Source organism: Girardinichthys multiradiatus, chromosome 6, assembly GCF_021462225.1.
Source record: "Girardinichthys multiradiatus isolate DD_20200921_A chromosome 6, DD_fGirMul_XY1, whole genome shotgun sequence".
In the NCBI taxonomy this organism is placed as follows: domain Eukaryota; kingdom Metazoa; phylum Chordata; class Actinopteri; order Cyprinodontiformes; family Goodeidae; genus Girardinichthys; species Girardinichthys multiradiatus.
In genome coordinates this window covers 5353879-5370571 of record NC_061799.1, presented here as the reverse complement: position 1 = coordinate 5370571, position 16693 = coordinate 5353879, and the positions used below count along the sequence as shown (strand labels likewise).

Genomic DNA, 16693 nt, shown 5'->3' with positions numbered 1-16693 from the left:
GGTCTTTGAAGGTCACAGCTGTGTGGAAATCTTTCCCAACTTTTCCATGTTTTCCTGATTACAATGACCAAATAATTCCTGTCACTTTAATCCAGGCCTTTATGTCCCTTTGGTGTCAGTAATGTAACAACCAAGGTATGATTGTTGCTGTAATTAAATTAAACATTTTAATACTCTGACCCACCAAGCAAGGTAGTGACAGTGCCAAATTGGGAAGTAGGTGTGAAGTGAGCCGATATCACGAGCAGCATTACATTACAGCCAATGGTGCTTTTGGGTTTTAATTCTAGTTTGTCGCTTCAAGTGATAATAACAATTCAATGGACTAGGAAAAATGGGTAATAAAATAATTCTGCCACTTCCCACTGACTTCTACTGGGTACAACATCGAGATGGAGAAATCCACCATAAAATGCAAAGAGTAGAGGAATTAGTTAACATGAGAGTCTGTGTTTTACCTAGCAAACAAATAAGGCTCCTCATTAGAAAAACATGTAATCACAATACTAGCACTGAAAATGCCAATGTTAATATTTATTACAACAAATTAAAAGTTTTCTGACTCTTCTTTTTTCAACATTACACACAGTTAACTTGCCTTGAGCTTAAGGATCTCAGCCACCTTAAATATACATCAGGTGTGCACATTAGGAGCAAATAGAACCCATCCAAGCGGTCGAAATATATTAACAAGCAGAGCATGATTCAGAACAGTTGAAGTTTACCTGTTTTTCTTTTTAAATGCCCACTACAATAACACGCATCAACACCACATTTGAGTGGGCGGAGTAGGCTTGGGGGTCTTTTCACACACCCTTGGAGGCCGGGAGAGGGAGCGGGCTTTCTGGTCGGGATCTGGGCTGAGGTTGGGGTTCGGGTCGCCGTGCTCCGATGAGGGGGTCTTGGCTAGGCAGTGTGCAGTGTTGATTGAGATGTGGCTTCGCTTTGGTGGAGGGGCTGGCAAGTCTGCTTGATGTGGGGAGATGTGCCTTGCTGGAGGGTGGGTAGGTGGTTGGGGAGTGTCCTCTTCTTGGAAATGGGGTCACCGGCATCTGGATCTGCTGAGCGGCGGTGGTAGAGCAGAGCTGGATAATGTTTCCACCTGGGCTATGGTTGCAGTGGCAGTGATGTGGTGTGTCTGTGTGGTTGCGGTGGGGAACACCGGCCCCGAGTGCTTGCTGCTGGCCAGGGACCTCTTGCCGGGTGAGTTTGTCGCATCTTGGTGTGGGGTCGGGGGTTCCATTGTGAGCTTGGTGTTCGATGGTGTCAGCCCTGTTGCGCCTGTAGGTGGGGTAGCGTTGCGTGGTGGGGGTGGGATGATGCAGGGGTGCTTGGAGCGGGGCTGTGTGTAGAGCTTGCAGTGTGTGGGTGTTGCTTCGTTGGTTTTTCGGGGATGAAGCTCACCTGTGGGGGTGTGCCCATGTGGGAGGGGATTCATGGCGTTTGGGTTCAGGGGCATGTGTTCGATATCTGTGTCCTGGTCCTGGTTGGGGGTTGCCCTGTGGGGAAATTCATGTTGGGGTTCATTGGGGGTGGGGGGCTAAAGGGGTTGGGATTGGAATTCATGGGGGGGTTGGGACTATTTTATTCTGTGGCGGCTCTGGTTGGCGGGCTAGTTTGGACCATGTAGACCCCTCTTTTGTACATGGCCCCCTATCCAGATGAGGATGGGGGTCGTTGGGCACTGGAGTTGGGGCGGGGGGGCGGGGTCGCTCAGGTTCAGGCACCACCCCGGGCTAGCCCAACCCAGGTTCAGTTGCTGGGGCGGTCTACCTGTCTCCACCTCCGGAGGGAAGGGGACCACCTCCTAGGTCTGGGGGCTGGTTGTGCCTATGGGGTACTGGCACCTGGAGCTGGGGGTATAGAGTATGTATGGGGAGTGTGAGTGAGTGTAAGATGTCCATTGTTGTTTGTCTTTACGTTGGGTGCGTGGGTGTGAGTGTTTTTATGTGTACGCATGAGGGTGGGAATGTGTTATTGTGACTGTGTGCGCCTGTTGTTTGTCAGGTTGGATCTTGGGCTGCTCCGTCTCCTGGATCATTTTAGGCCCCCCCCATCCAATGTGGGACCTATTTCCTCCCTGCCACACTACTTGCAGGTGGGTGGTGTCTCTGCCCGCCGGTGTGCTAGTGGTTCTCGGTATGGGTGCTTTGGTGTGTGCTGGCGCACTCCCGATGGCTATTTGCCGGGGCCTGGACCCCTGGGCTGTGTTGGGCCTCTGCTTGGGGAGTGATGTGTCCCGGGGTCTTGGGTCTCCCTCGGGCCTGTGGGTTCGTCGCTGCAGCTCCCTGGGGGTTCTGGACTGTGGCTGCTGGGTGGTTCCCCTGGGACTCTCCCCTGCTCTTCTCTTGGGGGGTTGCGGTAGTCCCGGCGGTGGTTCTCCTAGGGTTCCTGTGCTCTGGGGGGCCTTCGGATGTCTGTGGCTCGGATCTCCTCCGTATCTGTCCCGGGACCAGGGGGGCAGGTCTGTGGCTCCTCGCACTCACTATTGCATATTTTTAGGGAGAAATCTTGTATACACAAGCGTGCTCACACTCAGACCCACGGGTGTTTAGGTGTTAACAGATACAGGTCCTTCTCAAAATATTAGCATATTGTGATAAAGTTAATTATTTTCCATAATGTAATGATGAAAATTTAACATTCATATATTTTAGATTCATTGCACACTAACTGAAATATTTCATGTCTTTTATTGTCTTAATACGGATGATTTTGGCATACAGCTCATGAAAACCCAAAATACCTATCTCACAAAATTAGCATATTTCATCTGACCAATAAAAGAAAAGTGTTTTTAATACAAAAAATGTCAACCTTCAAATAATCATGTACAGTTATGCACTCAATACTTGGTCGGGAATCCTTTTGCAGAAATGACTGCTTCAATGCGGCGTGGCATGGAGGCAATCAGCCTGTGGCACTGCTGAGGTCTTATGGAGGCCCAGGATGCTTCGATAGCGGCCTTTAGCTCATACAGAGTGTTGGGTCTTGAGTCTCTCAACGTTCTCTTCACAATATCCCACAGATTCTCTATGGGGTTCAGGTCAGGAGAGTTGGCAGGCCAATTGAGCACAGTGATACCATGGTCAGTAAACCATTTACCAGTGGTTTTGGCACAGTGAGCAGGTGCCAGGTCGTGCTGAAAAATGAAATCTTCATCTCCATATAGCTTTTCAGCGGATGGAAGCATGAAGTGCTCCAAAATCTCCTGATAGCTAGCTGCATTGACCCTGCCCTTGATAAAACACAGTGGACCAACACCAGCAGCTGACACGGCACCCCAGACCATCACTGACTGTGGGTACTTGACACTGGACTTCTGGCATTTTGGCATTTCCTTCTCCCCAGTCTTCCTCCAGACTCTGGCACCTTGATTTCCGAATGACATGCAGAATTTGCTTTCATCCGAAAAAAGTACTTTGGACCACTGAGCAACAGTCCAGTGCTGCTTCTCTGTAGCCCAGGTCAGGCGCTTCTGCCACTGTTTCTGGTTCAAAAGTGGCATGACCTGGGGAATGCGGCACCTGTAGCCCATTTCCTGCACACGCCTGTGCACGGTGGCTCTGGATGTTTCTACTCCAGACTCAGTCCACTGCTTCCGCAGGTCCCCCAAGGTCTGGAACCGGCCCCTCTCCACAATCTTCCTCAGGGTCCGGTCACCTTTTCTCGTTGTGCAGCGTTTTCTGCCACACTTTTTCCTTCCCACAGACTTCCCACTGAGGTGCCTTGATACAGCACTCTGGGAACAGCCTATTCGTTCAGAAATTTCTTTCTGTGTCTTACCCTCTTGCTTGAGGGTGTCAATAGTGGCCTTCTGGACAGCAGTCAGGTCGGCAGTCTTACCCATGATTGGGGTTTTGAGTGATGAACCAGGCTGGGAGTTTTAAAGGCCTCAGGAATCTTTTGCAGGTGTTTAGAGTTAACTCGTTGATTCAGATGATTAGGTTCATAGCTCGTTTAGAGACCGTTTTAATGATATGCTAATTTTGTGAGATAGGAATTTTGGGTTTTCATGAGCTGTATGCCAAAATCATCCGTATTAAGACAATAAAAGACCTGAAATATTTCAGTTAGTGTGCAATGAATCTAAAATATATGAATGTTAAATTTTCATCATTACATTATGGAAAATAATTAACTTTATCAATATGCTAATATTTTGAGAAGGACCTGTACACAAATGTTCTATATTGAGCCGTATTTACCAAGAAATACATCTTGCATTGATAAGTAACGTGTACGTTTTGGTAAAAAAGCTGGTAATAATGTTTTTGCAGGTGTAGAAGCAAGCAGGGTGTTATCTTGTATTATCTTCATCCTTATTTCTTTCCTCCATTCTTTTCTCCTTCTCCCCCCCTTTTCCTTTTTTCCCCCTTTTCTCTCTTTTGTGCTTCTTTTTTTTCCTTTCCATTTCTGTCTCCGTGTCCGTAACAATTGAAATAATCCCAAAGCAGTTTCTAATAAAGTTTCTTTTTATACATATCAAGCAGCGCTTTAAAGCGTTAGCTGTAATGCTCCACTTGTGAAAGTAAATCTGTTGGGCTTTTTCTTGGCACTCAGACACAATTCTGAGCGCTACTCTGCAGGACAAGACACGGTAAAAAAAAAAAAAAGTATAGTATACACAAATGGGGGTTGTGCTCACAGCCCATCGTGCAGAACGCTTGGCATTTGCCAGAGAACACCAGGATTGGTAAATTGGCCACTGGCGCCCTGTGCTCTTCACAGATGAAAGCAGGTTCACACTGAGCACATGTGACAGATGTGACAGAGTCTGGAGACACCGTGGACAGTGATCTGCTGCCTGCAACATCCTTCAGCATGACCGGTTTGGCAGTGGGTCAGTAATGGTGTGGGGTGGCAGCAGTTCCTGCAAGATGAAGACATTGAAGCTATGGACTGGCCCGCCCGTTCCCCAGACCTGAATCCGATTGAGCACATCTGGGACATCATGTCTCGCTCCATTCACCAATGTCACGTTGCACCACAGACTGTCCAGGAGTTGGCGGATGCTTTAGTCCAGGTCTGGGAGGAGATCCCTCAGGAGACCATCCACGGTCTCATCAGGAGCATGCCCAGGCATTGTAGGGAGGTCATACAGGCACGTGGAGACCACACACAATACTGAGCCTCATTTTGACTTGTTTTAAGGACATTACATCAAAGTTGGATCAGCCTCTAGTGTGTTTTTCCACTTTAATTTTGTGTGTGACTCCAAATCCAGGCCTCCATTGGTTAATAAATTTGATTTCCATTGATGATTTTTGTGTGATTTTGTTGTCAGCACATTCAACTTTGTACAGAACAAAGTATTCAATGACAATATTTCATTCATTCAGATCTAGGATGTGTTATTTGAGTGTTCCTTTTATTTTTTTGAGCAGTGTACATTAGTATAGCATAGTATTCTATGAGTGGTGCCACTGCGATGGTGCTTCCAGTCACAGAGCTGCCTGGGAACGCTGAAAACAGCATGGTTTGGTTGTTAAAAAAAAAACCTTCAAAGCCCAGTGTTGGATTTGTGAATCAGGACAAACACTGTCTTCTAGTTTAGTCCACACTTAATTATTTGAGTTGTTAAGCCCAACTAATGAACAGTCATATCAAACTGGTTAGTCTGCCACTTCCACCAACTCCTTAATGTATAAAAACCATCAGTGGAAGCAAGGTGTAAGTCTAACAACTATTTTGCTTTACCATTTCATTCCTTAGAAATGAATCATCAAGCTATTTGTGTTTTAGGTGAAATGTTGCAACACAGTATTAGGGCTGCTCCACTTGGCCAAAGTAATAGATGTTATAAAAATCTGTCAACATTTTTAGCTGACAATTCTTATGATTTCATCTTTTTATTTTCTTCAGATTCTTAAGTTACAACTATATTCCTCCATATTGTCATGTTTGTGGTGCGCCACCTCTCTGTTGCTCGCAGCACTACAGTATAGTATGTCTGATTAAATGTGTCGGCTTATAAAACTTTTTCGAAGTGATCTACAGCCAGGGCCTGCTGATTAGAAAGAACAGAAATAAAAACATCTATATTTTCAAAAGCTGCTGTGGGGTTAGATAAGTTGTCTGTTTGCTACATTTTCCTGATTAACTGCTTGGTTTTTCCAATGTTTATTAATGTGCCGACTCACACCGGTACAGATTCTATGCTCAAGGTCAGAGTTAGTTATTTTTTGCTTAATGTTTATCATATTTTTCCAGAGAGACTGGCAACATGAAATGAAACTGCATCATGTTCTGCCTTTAAGACCGGTTGTGATGTCAGTTTAGTGTGTAAAAATCTCTACTACCAAATGATTGAAAGAAATGCATGTCTCATGATGAATTGCTTTGTCTCATTTTATTACACTTTCACAGGTAAAAATAAAGTGAATTAAAAACAATACAATAATGTACATTTAAGTAATACCTAACCAGCCAGCAGGACAGTAAATGTAGAACAGCTTTCTTGTTAGTGAAATAGTACAGCCTTGAACATAGCACCCAGGACACATTTTTCCTAGGTAATGTCTTTTCTTGGGTGCTGAGTGGACTTAATGTAATCTCAGTCAATGGAACTGAAACATCAGCAATTCACAAGGATAAAATAAAATAGCTTTTGTCACAGTGAAAATAAAGAACCCAAACTCTCCTATGAATATCTGTACTCAGCAATGATTAGTGATCAAATCCAGACAGTTATGTGATTTGGGAGTCTGTGGAGATATACTGGGGGTTAATGCTTATAAAGCATTACAACCCCTCAGGGTTATAAAGAGGGGAACACAAATGCCTTTCGTTTCAGTTGTTTTAAATTCTCCTTTCCACCCAACACATTTCCAGCATAGATTATTCAGATGCTGCTCTGAATTAGTTAAACAGTCAAAAGGAAAGCTGCCGGTGAAATGGACTAAAAACTGTGAATCCATACAGCTTTCTTAATAACAATGTAATTTTGTCTTCGTTTATATTTGGCAACCAATAAAGGCATTTCATATACGTCTGCATATCTGAACTGTTATGTTGGTATTTTTTCCTGAGTTTCTAAAGAGCAGCATTCAGAATTTTAGTTCAACAACAAGTTGAAGTTATGCTTACCAGTTTTTCCTTGAAGACCATCTGTTTCAGCCACTTAAAATCTAGTGGTTTGAAAGCAGAAAAAACGAAGAGTGAGTCTTCTTCATAGATTTCAGGTTTCTGAATAGCTCCCTCTGGGTAAGTAATCCTCAATGTGGTTTTGGTCCCTACGTCTCTTTTGAAACCACTTACTGGAGCTTCATTCAACCTGTCAACAAAAGCAAGGCACACATGAGTGTAATCTGCATTCAATCTTTATTTGCAGTTCAACTGTATACTAGCAAGGGAGCTTGACATTGCTGATTTTTACTCAAGAAGCCAACTCTACATTGACCTGTCCTAATGAACGAATAAATCAATCCCTTGTGCATTATGTGAGGACAACTCCAAGTCTGTTATATGGTGTCAAAAAAGCTCAAATCATGACAGAAAGACACAAGTCAAATACATAACTGGCAAGACGATTGTCTTAAAGTTGTGATATCTGCAAAAAGGTACCAGGTCCACATAAGAAAAAACGAAAAAAATGCATTCAGTTCATAAAAATGAAAACCCAAAATTAGAAAAAAGGCTCTTAAAAAATGTATGCACAGTGCAGAGGCTTCATTTACCTTTTTAAATATTTAAATAAAAGTAAAATGGGTCTTAAGCTTCAAAGCATACCTGATTTAAAGAATTATGAATGCATTGTACTTTCTAAAACTGGCTAAGGAAAAATAGCTTTCTTTTGATCACCTTACCACCACAATCATTCATAATACCGTTTTTTCCTGGACCTAAAGCTGTAGAATCCCTAAATCCATATTCTTTCGTAAGTGATTTTAACAACTACACACAGACCATTACATTTCTTCAGTTTTATCAGTTGGTATATCGAACTATCATAATTCTTACAAAGTTACAAGCTGTGCAAAATGTAACCTGTCGTATTACACAACTATCTATTCAGGAACAAGTAAAACAAAAGAAAAAAAAACAAGCTATGTGTAAAAAGTCAAGGAAATTCAAAATGATGTAAAATGAACTTGAACTGTCTTTGATGAACCTTAGAAGTCTCATGTTGTGTAGGAGTATTTGCTCACTCGTTTTTAAATGTTGCTTCATGTCATTAATATTCACAGACACGTTTCTGTACAGCTCTCTTAAGGTCCAATACAGGATTTCTATAAGGCTGACGTCTGGGCTAATGAAACAGCCTGCTGGTCTATTTAAGCCATTCTATAGTTGGCGTGCTGCTGTCTTTGGGATCATTGTCCTGTTGTTGACCAACCATTAAGGAGTTTGTGATTCCCTCAGTGCAAGGTACCAGATCCTGGGACCGTAAAACATCCCCACATGATCGCCCCTCCGTCAGCAAGCTTGACATCTGGTATGACACGTTTGTGATTATATACCTACTTCAGGTTTCTCTAAAAACCACGATGTGCACAACATCAAAACATCTACACTCATGTCATGTTTGTTAGAAGAACACTGTAGTTTTTCTAAGCAACATACAGTCGAACTTTGGGGTGAATCTGCTAGTGTTTTCGCTCCTGAGATGATTATCAAAAGGTCTTAACTGTCTGACTTATGACCATTGCTGAGTGATGAACTCCAAATAGTTTGAAAATGTCCTTTAGGGGCTGAGGAGGAGCTGGATGTGCAGAGTTCTCGCGAGAGTGGTGTGTAAGTACCCAATATGGCTCAGGCTAAAAACAAGCAAATAAAACCTTGCCAAATATTAAATGTTATTAAAATATTAACCACTGTGTTCTTTTCCTCATCAACAAGGAGTCCAAGCAAGGATTGCGTGGGACAACCTTGTTTTCTCCGACATTCCTAAGTGTATGCTGGAGTCATGGATGACAGGCTTTATGTATGCGGTGCTCTGATAAGCATCCCTCCCTCCCCCTGCTTGGTGCTGGGCAATCTTTCTGCTGGTGGGGTGTGGGCTCGTGGCCGCCGCAGAGACTGGTTCCTACGCTTGGTCTGAGCGGCGGGACATGGTGACGTGGCTGAGTTAGGCGGGTCCCTGCCCTACGTCTGGCCCTGTGCCTCTTTGGGTCTGTGGGATGATGTTCCTGTGCCTAACCAATGACCTACCTCTCTGCAGGGCATATGGCTGCCCTGGGATGATGCCTTGTGTCTGTCTGCCCGGGGCTGCTGGGCCTTCTGATGCTATGTACTGGGTTTTGCAGGCCTTCTACCGTTCTCACCACTTTAACAACTGGGCACTTTCACGTGACAAACTCCCTCACATACACCCACTCAATAAAAACACACTTTTATCTACACTTACGGCGACCTACAAACACAAATAATCCAGATGGTTGAAGGTCACACAAACAGGTTACTATTACATCAATGTGGCCTGGATACTTTGATAATGGATTTAGTCTCGATTAATAAAATTAATCACAAATTTATGATTCTGTCTTGAGATATATTTTCTGTAGATTAAATCTGCCCTGGATGTAGGCAACCAGCTTCTTTATACGACATGCCTGAAATGCTGTGACAGGGAACGTGGGGAAAAAAACAAATGCGTCATGAGTCTTCCTAGATTATTGGGAAGGAAAAAATGTTTCTCTTCGGTCATTGCTAATCTAAGACCTTGGTGGCACGATAACACACAGACGAATCCAGAGCAGAACTCCGGCTTTTATAAAAAGGTGGTATAAAAGGCTTGATGATTATTAATTTCTCCATTATTTTATTCAGCAGCAACTGGCTGCCACCTTCACTCTTTATTTCTATAAATTTTGTTAGGGTGGACTTAGTTTTTCCAGTCAGTACTTTTGCATTTTGGTTTAGTCCTTTAATAAATAATAATCCTAATGTTTATCATCTGCGGTTGTATTAGCCTAATTTAAACCTATTAAGGGGCCCATAACTGTTATAAAGGGCATCAACAAAACTACACTGCTCAAAAAAAACATAAAGGGAACACTTTAACAACACAATATAACTCCGAGTAAATCAAACTTGTGTGAAATCAAACTGTCCACTTAGGAAGCAACACTGATTGACAATCAATTTCACTGTTGTTGTACAAATGGAATAGACAACAGGGGGAAATCTTTGGAGATTAGCAAGACACTCAATAAAGGAGTGGTTCTGCAGGTGGGGACCACAGACCACTTCTCAGTACCTATGCTTTCTGGCTGATGTTTTGGTCACTTTTGAATGTTGGTGGTGCTTTCACACTCGTGGTAGCATGAGACGGACTCTACAACCCACACAAGTGGCTCAGGTAGTGCAGCTCATCCAGGATGGCACATCAATGCGAGCTGTGGCACGAAGGTTTGCTGTGTCTGTCAGCGTAGTGTCCAGAGCCTGGAGGCGCTACCAGGAGACAGGCCAGTACACCAGGAGACGTGGAGGAGGCTGTAGGAGGGCAACAACCCAGCAGCAGGACCACTACCTCCACCTTTGTGCAAGGAGGAACAGGAGGAGCACTGCCAGAGCCCTGCAAAATGACCTCCAGCAGGCCACAAATGTGCATGTGTCTGCACAAACGGTTAGAAACCGACTCCATGAGGATGGTATGAGGGCCCGACGTCTACAAATGGGGGTTGTTCTCACAGCCCAACACCGTGCAGGACGCTTGGCATTTGCTAGAGAACACCAGGATTGGCAAATTCACCACTGGTGCCCTGTGCTCTTCACAGATGAAAGCAGGTTCACACTGAGCACATGTGACAGATGTGACAGAGTCTGGAGACACCGTGGAGAGAGATCTGCTGCCTGCAACATCCTTCAGCATGACTGGTTTGGCAGTGGGTCAGTAATGGTGTGGGGTGGCATTTCTTTGGAGGGTCACACTGCCCTCCAAACAAATGCTGTTCCACTGTGCTCGCCAGAGGTAGCATGACTGCCATTAGGTACCGAGATGAGATCCTCAGACCCCTTGTGAGACCATATGCTGGTGCGGTTGGCCCTGGGTTCCTCCTATTGCAGGACAATGCTAGACCTCATGTGGCTGGAGTGTGTCAGCAGTTCCTGCAAGATGAAGACATTGAAGCTATGGACTGGCCCGCCCATTACCCAGACCTAAATACAATTGAGCACATCTGGGACATCATGTCTCGCTCCATCCACCAACGTCACGTTGCACCACAGACTGTCCAGGAGTTGGTGGATGCTTTAGTCCAGGTCTGGGAGGAGATCCCTCAGGAGACCATCCTCCGTCTCATCAGGAGCATGTCCAGGTGTTGTAGGGAGGTCATACAGGCACATGGAGGCCACACACAATACTGAGTCTCATTTTGACTTGTTTTAAATACATTACATCAAAGTTGGATCAGCCTCTAGTGTGTTTTTCCACTTTAATTTTGTGTGTGACTCCAAATCCAGGCCTCCATTGGTTAATAAATTTGATTTCCATTGATGATTTTTGTGTGATTTTGTTGTCAGCACATTCAACTTTGTACAGAACAAAGTATTCAAGGAGAATATTTCATTCATTCAGATCTAGGATGTGTTATTTGAGTGTTCCCTTTATTTTTTTGAGCAGTGTATAAAACTGAACGAGGTTGTGCACATTTATTTTTCCCTTGTAAGAACTTGCTTTGCCTTACCTCACAACAACATCGTATTCATCTATTCGGGAACCCAGGGACTTATTATAAAGGATTCCCCCGTTGCCCACTATGATACATCTTTTACAGTTGAGACTGGAAGGAAAGAGAAGCAGAAATCGTTAACTCTGAGAAAAATAAACACTGGATGTTGATGTGGGTAAGAGTGAGTACCTGTCTAGCTCCTCTCCAAGTCCGTAATTTTTTGTGTTAGTTAAAATGTTGTCAATTATTCTCTCTGCAAAAACAGGAAAGAAGAGTCAATGACATGGAAATGTAGGCTGTTTCAAATACTGCAAGAGGACAAACATCTTAGGAATTCATGAACATATAAGCTAAAAATACATTAGGTATTTTGTTATCCAGCTGGTTTTGTGTATAAATACAGCAGAGGGCAAATTCTTTAGGAGATAAATGAGCCAACTACATTAGTATCATACTCCTCAACTCATGGATTACATAATTAGACACCAGGAATAAATCTTTTGCTCGGTTATGTACATGGATGGAGCATTTTAGTTTACTATCGAAGATAAGCAGATATTCTAAAAATCAAGATGCTGAAACATTTAAAAAGTGTGAACATTTCTCCTTCAAAAGATCAGTAGATGCCAAGACGGTCTGTGTCAAAATCATGGAAAGATCTTAAACAAGATGGTCCTAAAGACTAGAGGAGAGAACTCTTCTCTCCATTTATTCGATAAGGAGTGCTCCAATCAACCCTTTAAATGATCAGTAAAGTAAATAAAGTCTAAAGAGAGGATAAACCTAAAAGAAGGAGACATGGATGGTTGTAATGTGTGTGTATGTAGGAACTCCTTAAAAAACACCCAGAGAGGAATGCTGCTTTTAAACAAGAACATTCTCCAGGTTAAGCCTGCGATGCTGAGCTTATCTTCTTGCGTGGCCAGCACCTCTGAGCACACTGGGAGAGGAGGATGTTTAGCCATTGCACACATACCTGTCGTGTTCAACAAGACATTCTGCCGGAGTCATGCTTCCAGTATTAGACAATGCTTTAATTCTTCTCCACTGGAATATTTTTAGCTCCATGTCGTCTACAAATCATCTTCCATACCAATTCAGTGTGCAGATTCTATTACAGATAAACTCATATTTGTTTAGTCTGTACATTGCTGTGACGGTTTTCATTTATCACATTTAAATGTTTTAGATCAAAACAATTTCAACATACAAATACAACCATACTCAATACAACAATAAATGTTTTCAGATTATTTTATTTAATAAGGGAAACGGCTATCTAAACCAACCTGGCCCTGTGTGGAAAAACAAAAACCAAACTCATTCACAAGATGCCAAAAGCATCCAGAACAACAGCCAAAGGACTGCAGGCCTCATTTGCCTTAGCTAAGGTCAGAATTAATCATTCAACAATGGGAAAAAGTGACTGGACAAAAATAGGAGAGTTCCAGCCCCAAAACCACTGCTGACCAAAAATAACACAAAGGGCCCTATCATGGTGTTTTACATCTTGATAGTGAGTTTTGGTAAATATTCTGTGGGCTGAAAAGACAAACGCAAAACATTTTGGGAAGATGTGCATCCTGTTTAACCTGGCGTAAAACAGCATTTTAGAAAAAGATCACAATGACAGTCATACACGGTGGTGGTAGTGTGATGGTCAGGGGTTGCTTTGTTACTGCAGGACCTGGACAACCATGGAACCAGGCCATCATTTCATAAGCTTTAAAGTATTCAGCAGGACAATAAATCAAAGCAAACCAGCATGTCCAGCTCTAACTGGCAAAAAAACAAAAACAAAATGAAGATTTGAAGTGGCCTAGTCAAAGTCCAGACAAATCTATATAACCATAAATTGGCATGATCTTTAAGCTTAGATAAAACCATCATATAAAAACTGCATGTTATATCTACTAAGCCCATCTCTGTCTGGTAATAAAATTAACTTGATCTAAAACCACAAAGCCTGAAAAAAACAAAACAGACATCTGTAAGGGGCAAATACTGTAAGGTAAACTTGAAGTTAGGCTTTAGTACTATAGAATTTAAACCCCGCGCATAACTGATCTACTTTGACACCTAAGAGACAACAAAAACAGATCTAAAATGGATTTTTACAGTGCAGCCCAGCTGTTTGTTAGCCATTACTGCCCATCTACCCTGTGTAAAGGTCTTCGCTATTAACCTGCAGAGCCACAGCTTACTGTTTGGATGTGGTGTCGATGTCTGCCATCAAGCATCACCCAAGCAGCATAAACACGGAGGAGGACCACACCTGGATCCAGGCGGGTAAAAAAAGTGAAAAATCACACTGGGCCGTGCTCTGCTCCAGAGAACAGCATAGAAGCTGATTGTTTTATGTATGAGGTAAACATTTCAGACAAGTATGTCTCACGATGGACTCATAGACAAATGGCTGCTGGCCTAGACATTAGTCCCAGACTGGAACTGTAGAGGAAAAAAAAGAAAGAACTCTTTAGCAGTAAAACAGAAGGACTGCAGAATAACACATAAACACAGACATGGTAAGAAAGAGTCGCCTTAAGAGTATAACTAATCTCTTTCATTGGTTGATGATTGAACTGGATAATAACTGCAGTGATACCAGCAGTAGGTTCAGCCAAGGCCACTTGGCCACAGAACTGATGTTACTTGGCTGAAATAAGCAGAGGAGAACTAATACCAACGATACCTTTAGAGAACTTCACAACAGAAAATCTGAACTCATCATCTGACAGGACTTTTATGTAGGTGTGTTACAGTTACTGATTTTAATGACTACTCTGGTACGATTTTCTTTAGTTGATTATAGTGTTTTATTGTTAAATGTTAAAATTAATAGTAAAAATATAAGGACAACCACAATGTTAAAAAACGTTTGTACCAAGTTAAACAGGGATATCAGGATTTAAACTGGGAAGGATTTTAAACATGTTTTTTTGTCTTTAAAGGCTGCAGGAGGACACAACATGAACAAGCTACTCCTTGCAGGCGCCACAAGCTGCTCAGCAGCCAACGGAAAGTAAGGTAACTTTTGGCCAATATTCAGAATGATCTGATTTTTCTGTTTAACCTGTTTCTAGCTTTTAGATTTTATAGACTACCAGCATTGAAACCAAGTGTCTGCTTATGCTCTCAGGGGTTTTCCTAATGCAGTTTGATGAGCATCTACTCTGTTAAAAACACCAACAGTGCAGAGAAACAAACCATCACAAGTTTGTTCTGATCTGGACAAAAATAATCTGGGACATCAATTAATAATAAGCACTAGTGAAATTTGATAAACTACTAAACCTACTAACAATAATAATTTTTCTCATAAATGGGTTTTTGTTGCTGGCTTTAGCATCAGTGAGTTCTTAAAAATACCTTTGGAATATTTTTAAACATTTTAAACAGAACTGTCATAATCATGATACATAATTTCCCCATGGTTACATGTCTGAGGTAAACCACCACCCCTTTAATTATACAAGAAAATGGCTTCTTAAACAGCTGTTCACTGCAGTGAACACTGCGTGGACAGCTTTACTGCTGCAAGATTATCTGCAGACCTTAACAAACTGGCATTTTAGATAAAGTGGAGCATGTCCATCATCTATGTGAATATGTATAGAAGTCAGTTATGATTATCATACTCTGTCTCAAGAAACAGTCACCCTTGGAGGCTTAAGCTCAGTAAAAAACATTAAAGGGGACATATCATGCAAAATCCACTTTTTTAGCCCTTAAATATATTTTGTTGTGTACTTGGAGTCTGTAGTAGTGCAGAAAAGTTTAATTTAGTCTCTCCAGGTGCTGCGTAGATAGGTTTTTAAGTTAAGTTTTAGGTTTTTTAGTTGCTGCGGTGCAACTAAACAAGGTCATGGACTTCCAGCTACCAATTTCGTGAAGCCGCCATTTATATTTATTGCTGTAATTTTGTAGTCGAAGCTTAAGTATGCCGACGCAGTTATTAGATAAGTCTAAATGTTCGGTTGTTGGGTATATTAACCCACACAACTCATTACACCATCCCCCAGCATCAGAATCTCTTCAGAGTGCCTGGTTATGTTTTATTTTTTATGGAAATGTTCCCACATCAGTGGGGAAGTTCCCATTTCTCCACATGAAGGATGAGTGCCTTCAACAACCTCAACCAGTATCAAGAAGGATTTGCTGAAAGACTTCATCTGATTTAGAGGTCAGTTCCTTCTGTTTATGGAAACAACAGACACAGCAAAGCGGTAAGCTGCAAGTAACACTAAAATGTCAACAAACTTTATTTTAGACATAAATTTATTGTGTATTGATATGACGTCCTGCCATTGCTCTGACAGCAGTAGCATTGTGCATTCTGCTTATGTTAGTGCTGTGCTGCTTTTTTACTGCATGTTTGAATAGTATTATTACATTAACTATTTGCATTGTTTTTGCCATTTTTGTCTTATTTCTGCGCTGCTAGATAACATATCTGTTATTAAACTACAAAAATGGCCAAACGAGGTGCTCTTTGACCTGAAGGGGTTGGGGTGTGAAGTGCCTCAATAACATTTAAAGAGACCGCACCAGTTGCTCTCAGATGCACCTCAGAACAGGGATAAAAGAGGAACCTGCAGAGCTACAATAACAAGGAATTCAGACTAAAGCACTGCAGTTCCACTTTAAGCGTGAAAATAATTTAAAAGCATGATACGTCCCCTTTAAGCAATGAAATTACTTTGCCAGTGTTGTTAAAAACAGGCTATTCTATTGTTCTGATGTGTTTAACTAAACGACATAGTGATTAGCTACTATGAACCACTACTATGACTTTTATGCCACTGCAGTGGAAAAATTCAAACCTTGCACCAACAACCGTTTATCTACCTAAAAAAAATTATGATGCTGTAAATCTGATAAGAGAAAACTCCCCCAAAGGAGAACCAATTTTAAATTTAGATACATTTTAAAATGACCCTATGTTGCTATAACAGACAATCTGTTCTCAGGCTGTGGCAGACGTGTGGCAAAAGATACCTCTTGGCACAATAAGAAGTAAAAATAAGCTCCAACCCGCCATCACCACTCCGTGTTATCAATTTGGAATCCTTTGTGGC

At 42.2% G+C, this 16693-nt stretch overlaps 1 protein-coding gene across 5 annotated transcripts in view; it reads right to left on the bottom strand.

Annotated features, from left to right (window-relative positions):
* Positions 1 to 16693, bottom strand: part of st3gal3b (ST3 beta-galactoside alpha-2,3-sialyltransferase 3b) — an 80267-nt gene that overhangs the window by 32763 nt on the left and 30811 nt on the right. For all 5 annotated transcript variants that reach the window (XR_007038772.1, XM_047369119.1, XM_047369120.1 and 2 more), the window contains 3 exons: positions 11805 to 11868; positions 11631 to 11726; positions 7090 to 7276 (listed from right to left, as the gene is read on the bottom strand). Coding sequence is in view for 4 of the 5 variants with exons in the window: in XM_047369119.1 (XP_047225075.1) it covers positions 7090 to 7276; positions 11631 to 11726; positions 11805 to 11868 (347 nt within the window). In the remaining variant the exon portion in view is untranslated. The remainder of the gene's footprint in view (positions 1 to 7089; positions 7277 to 11630; positions 11727 to 11804; positions 11869 to 16693) is intronic.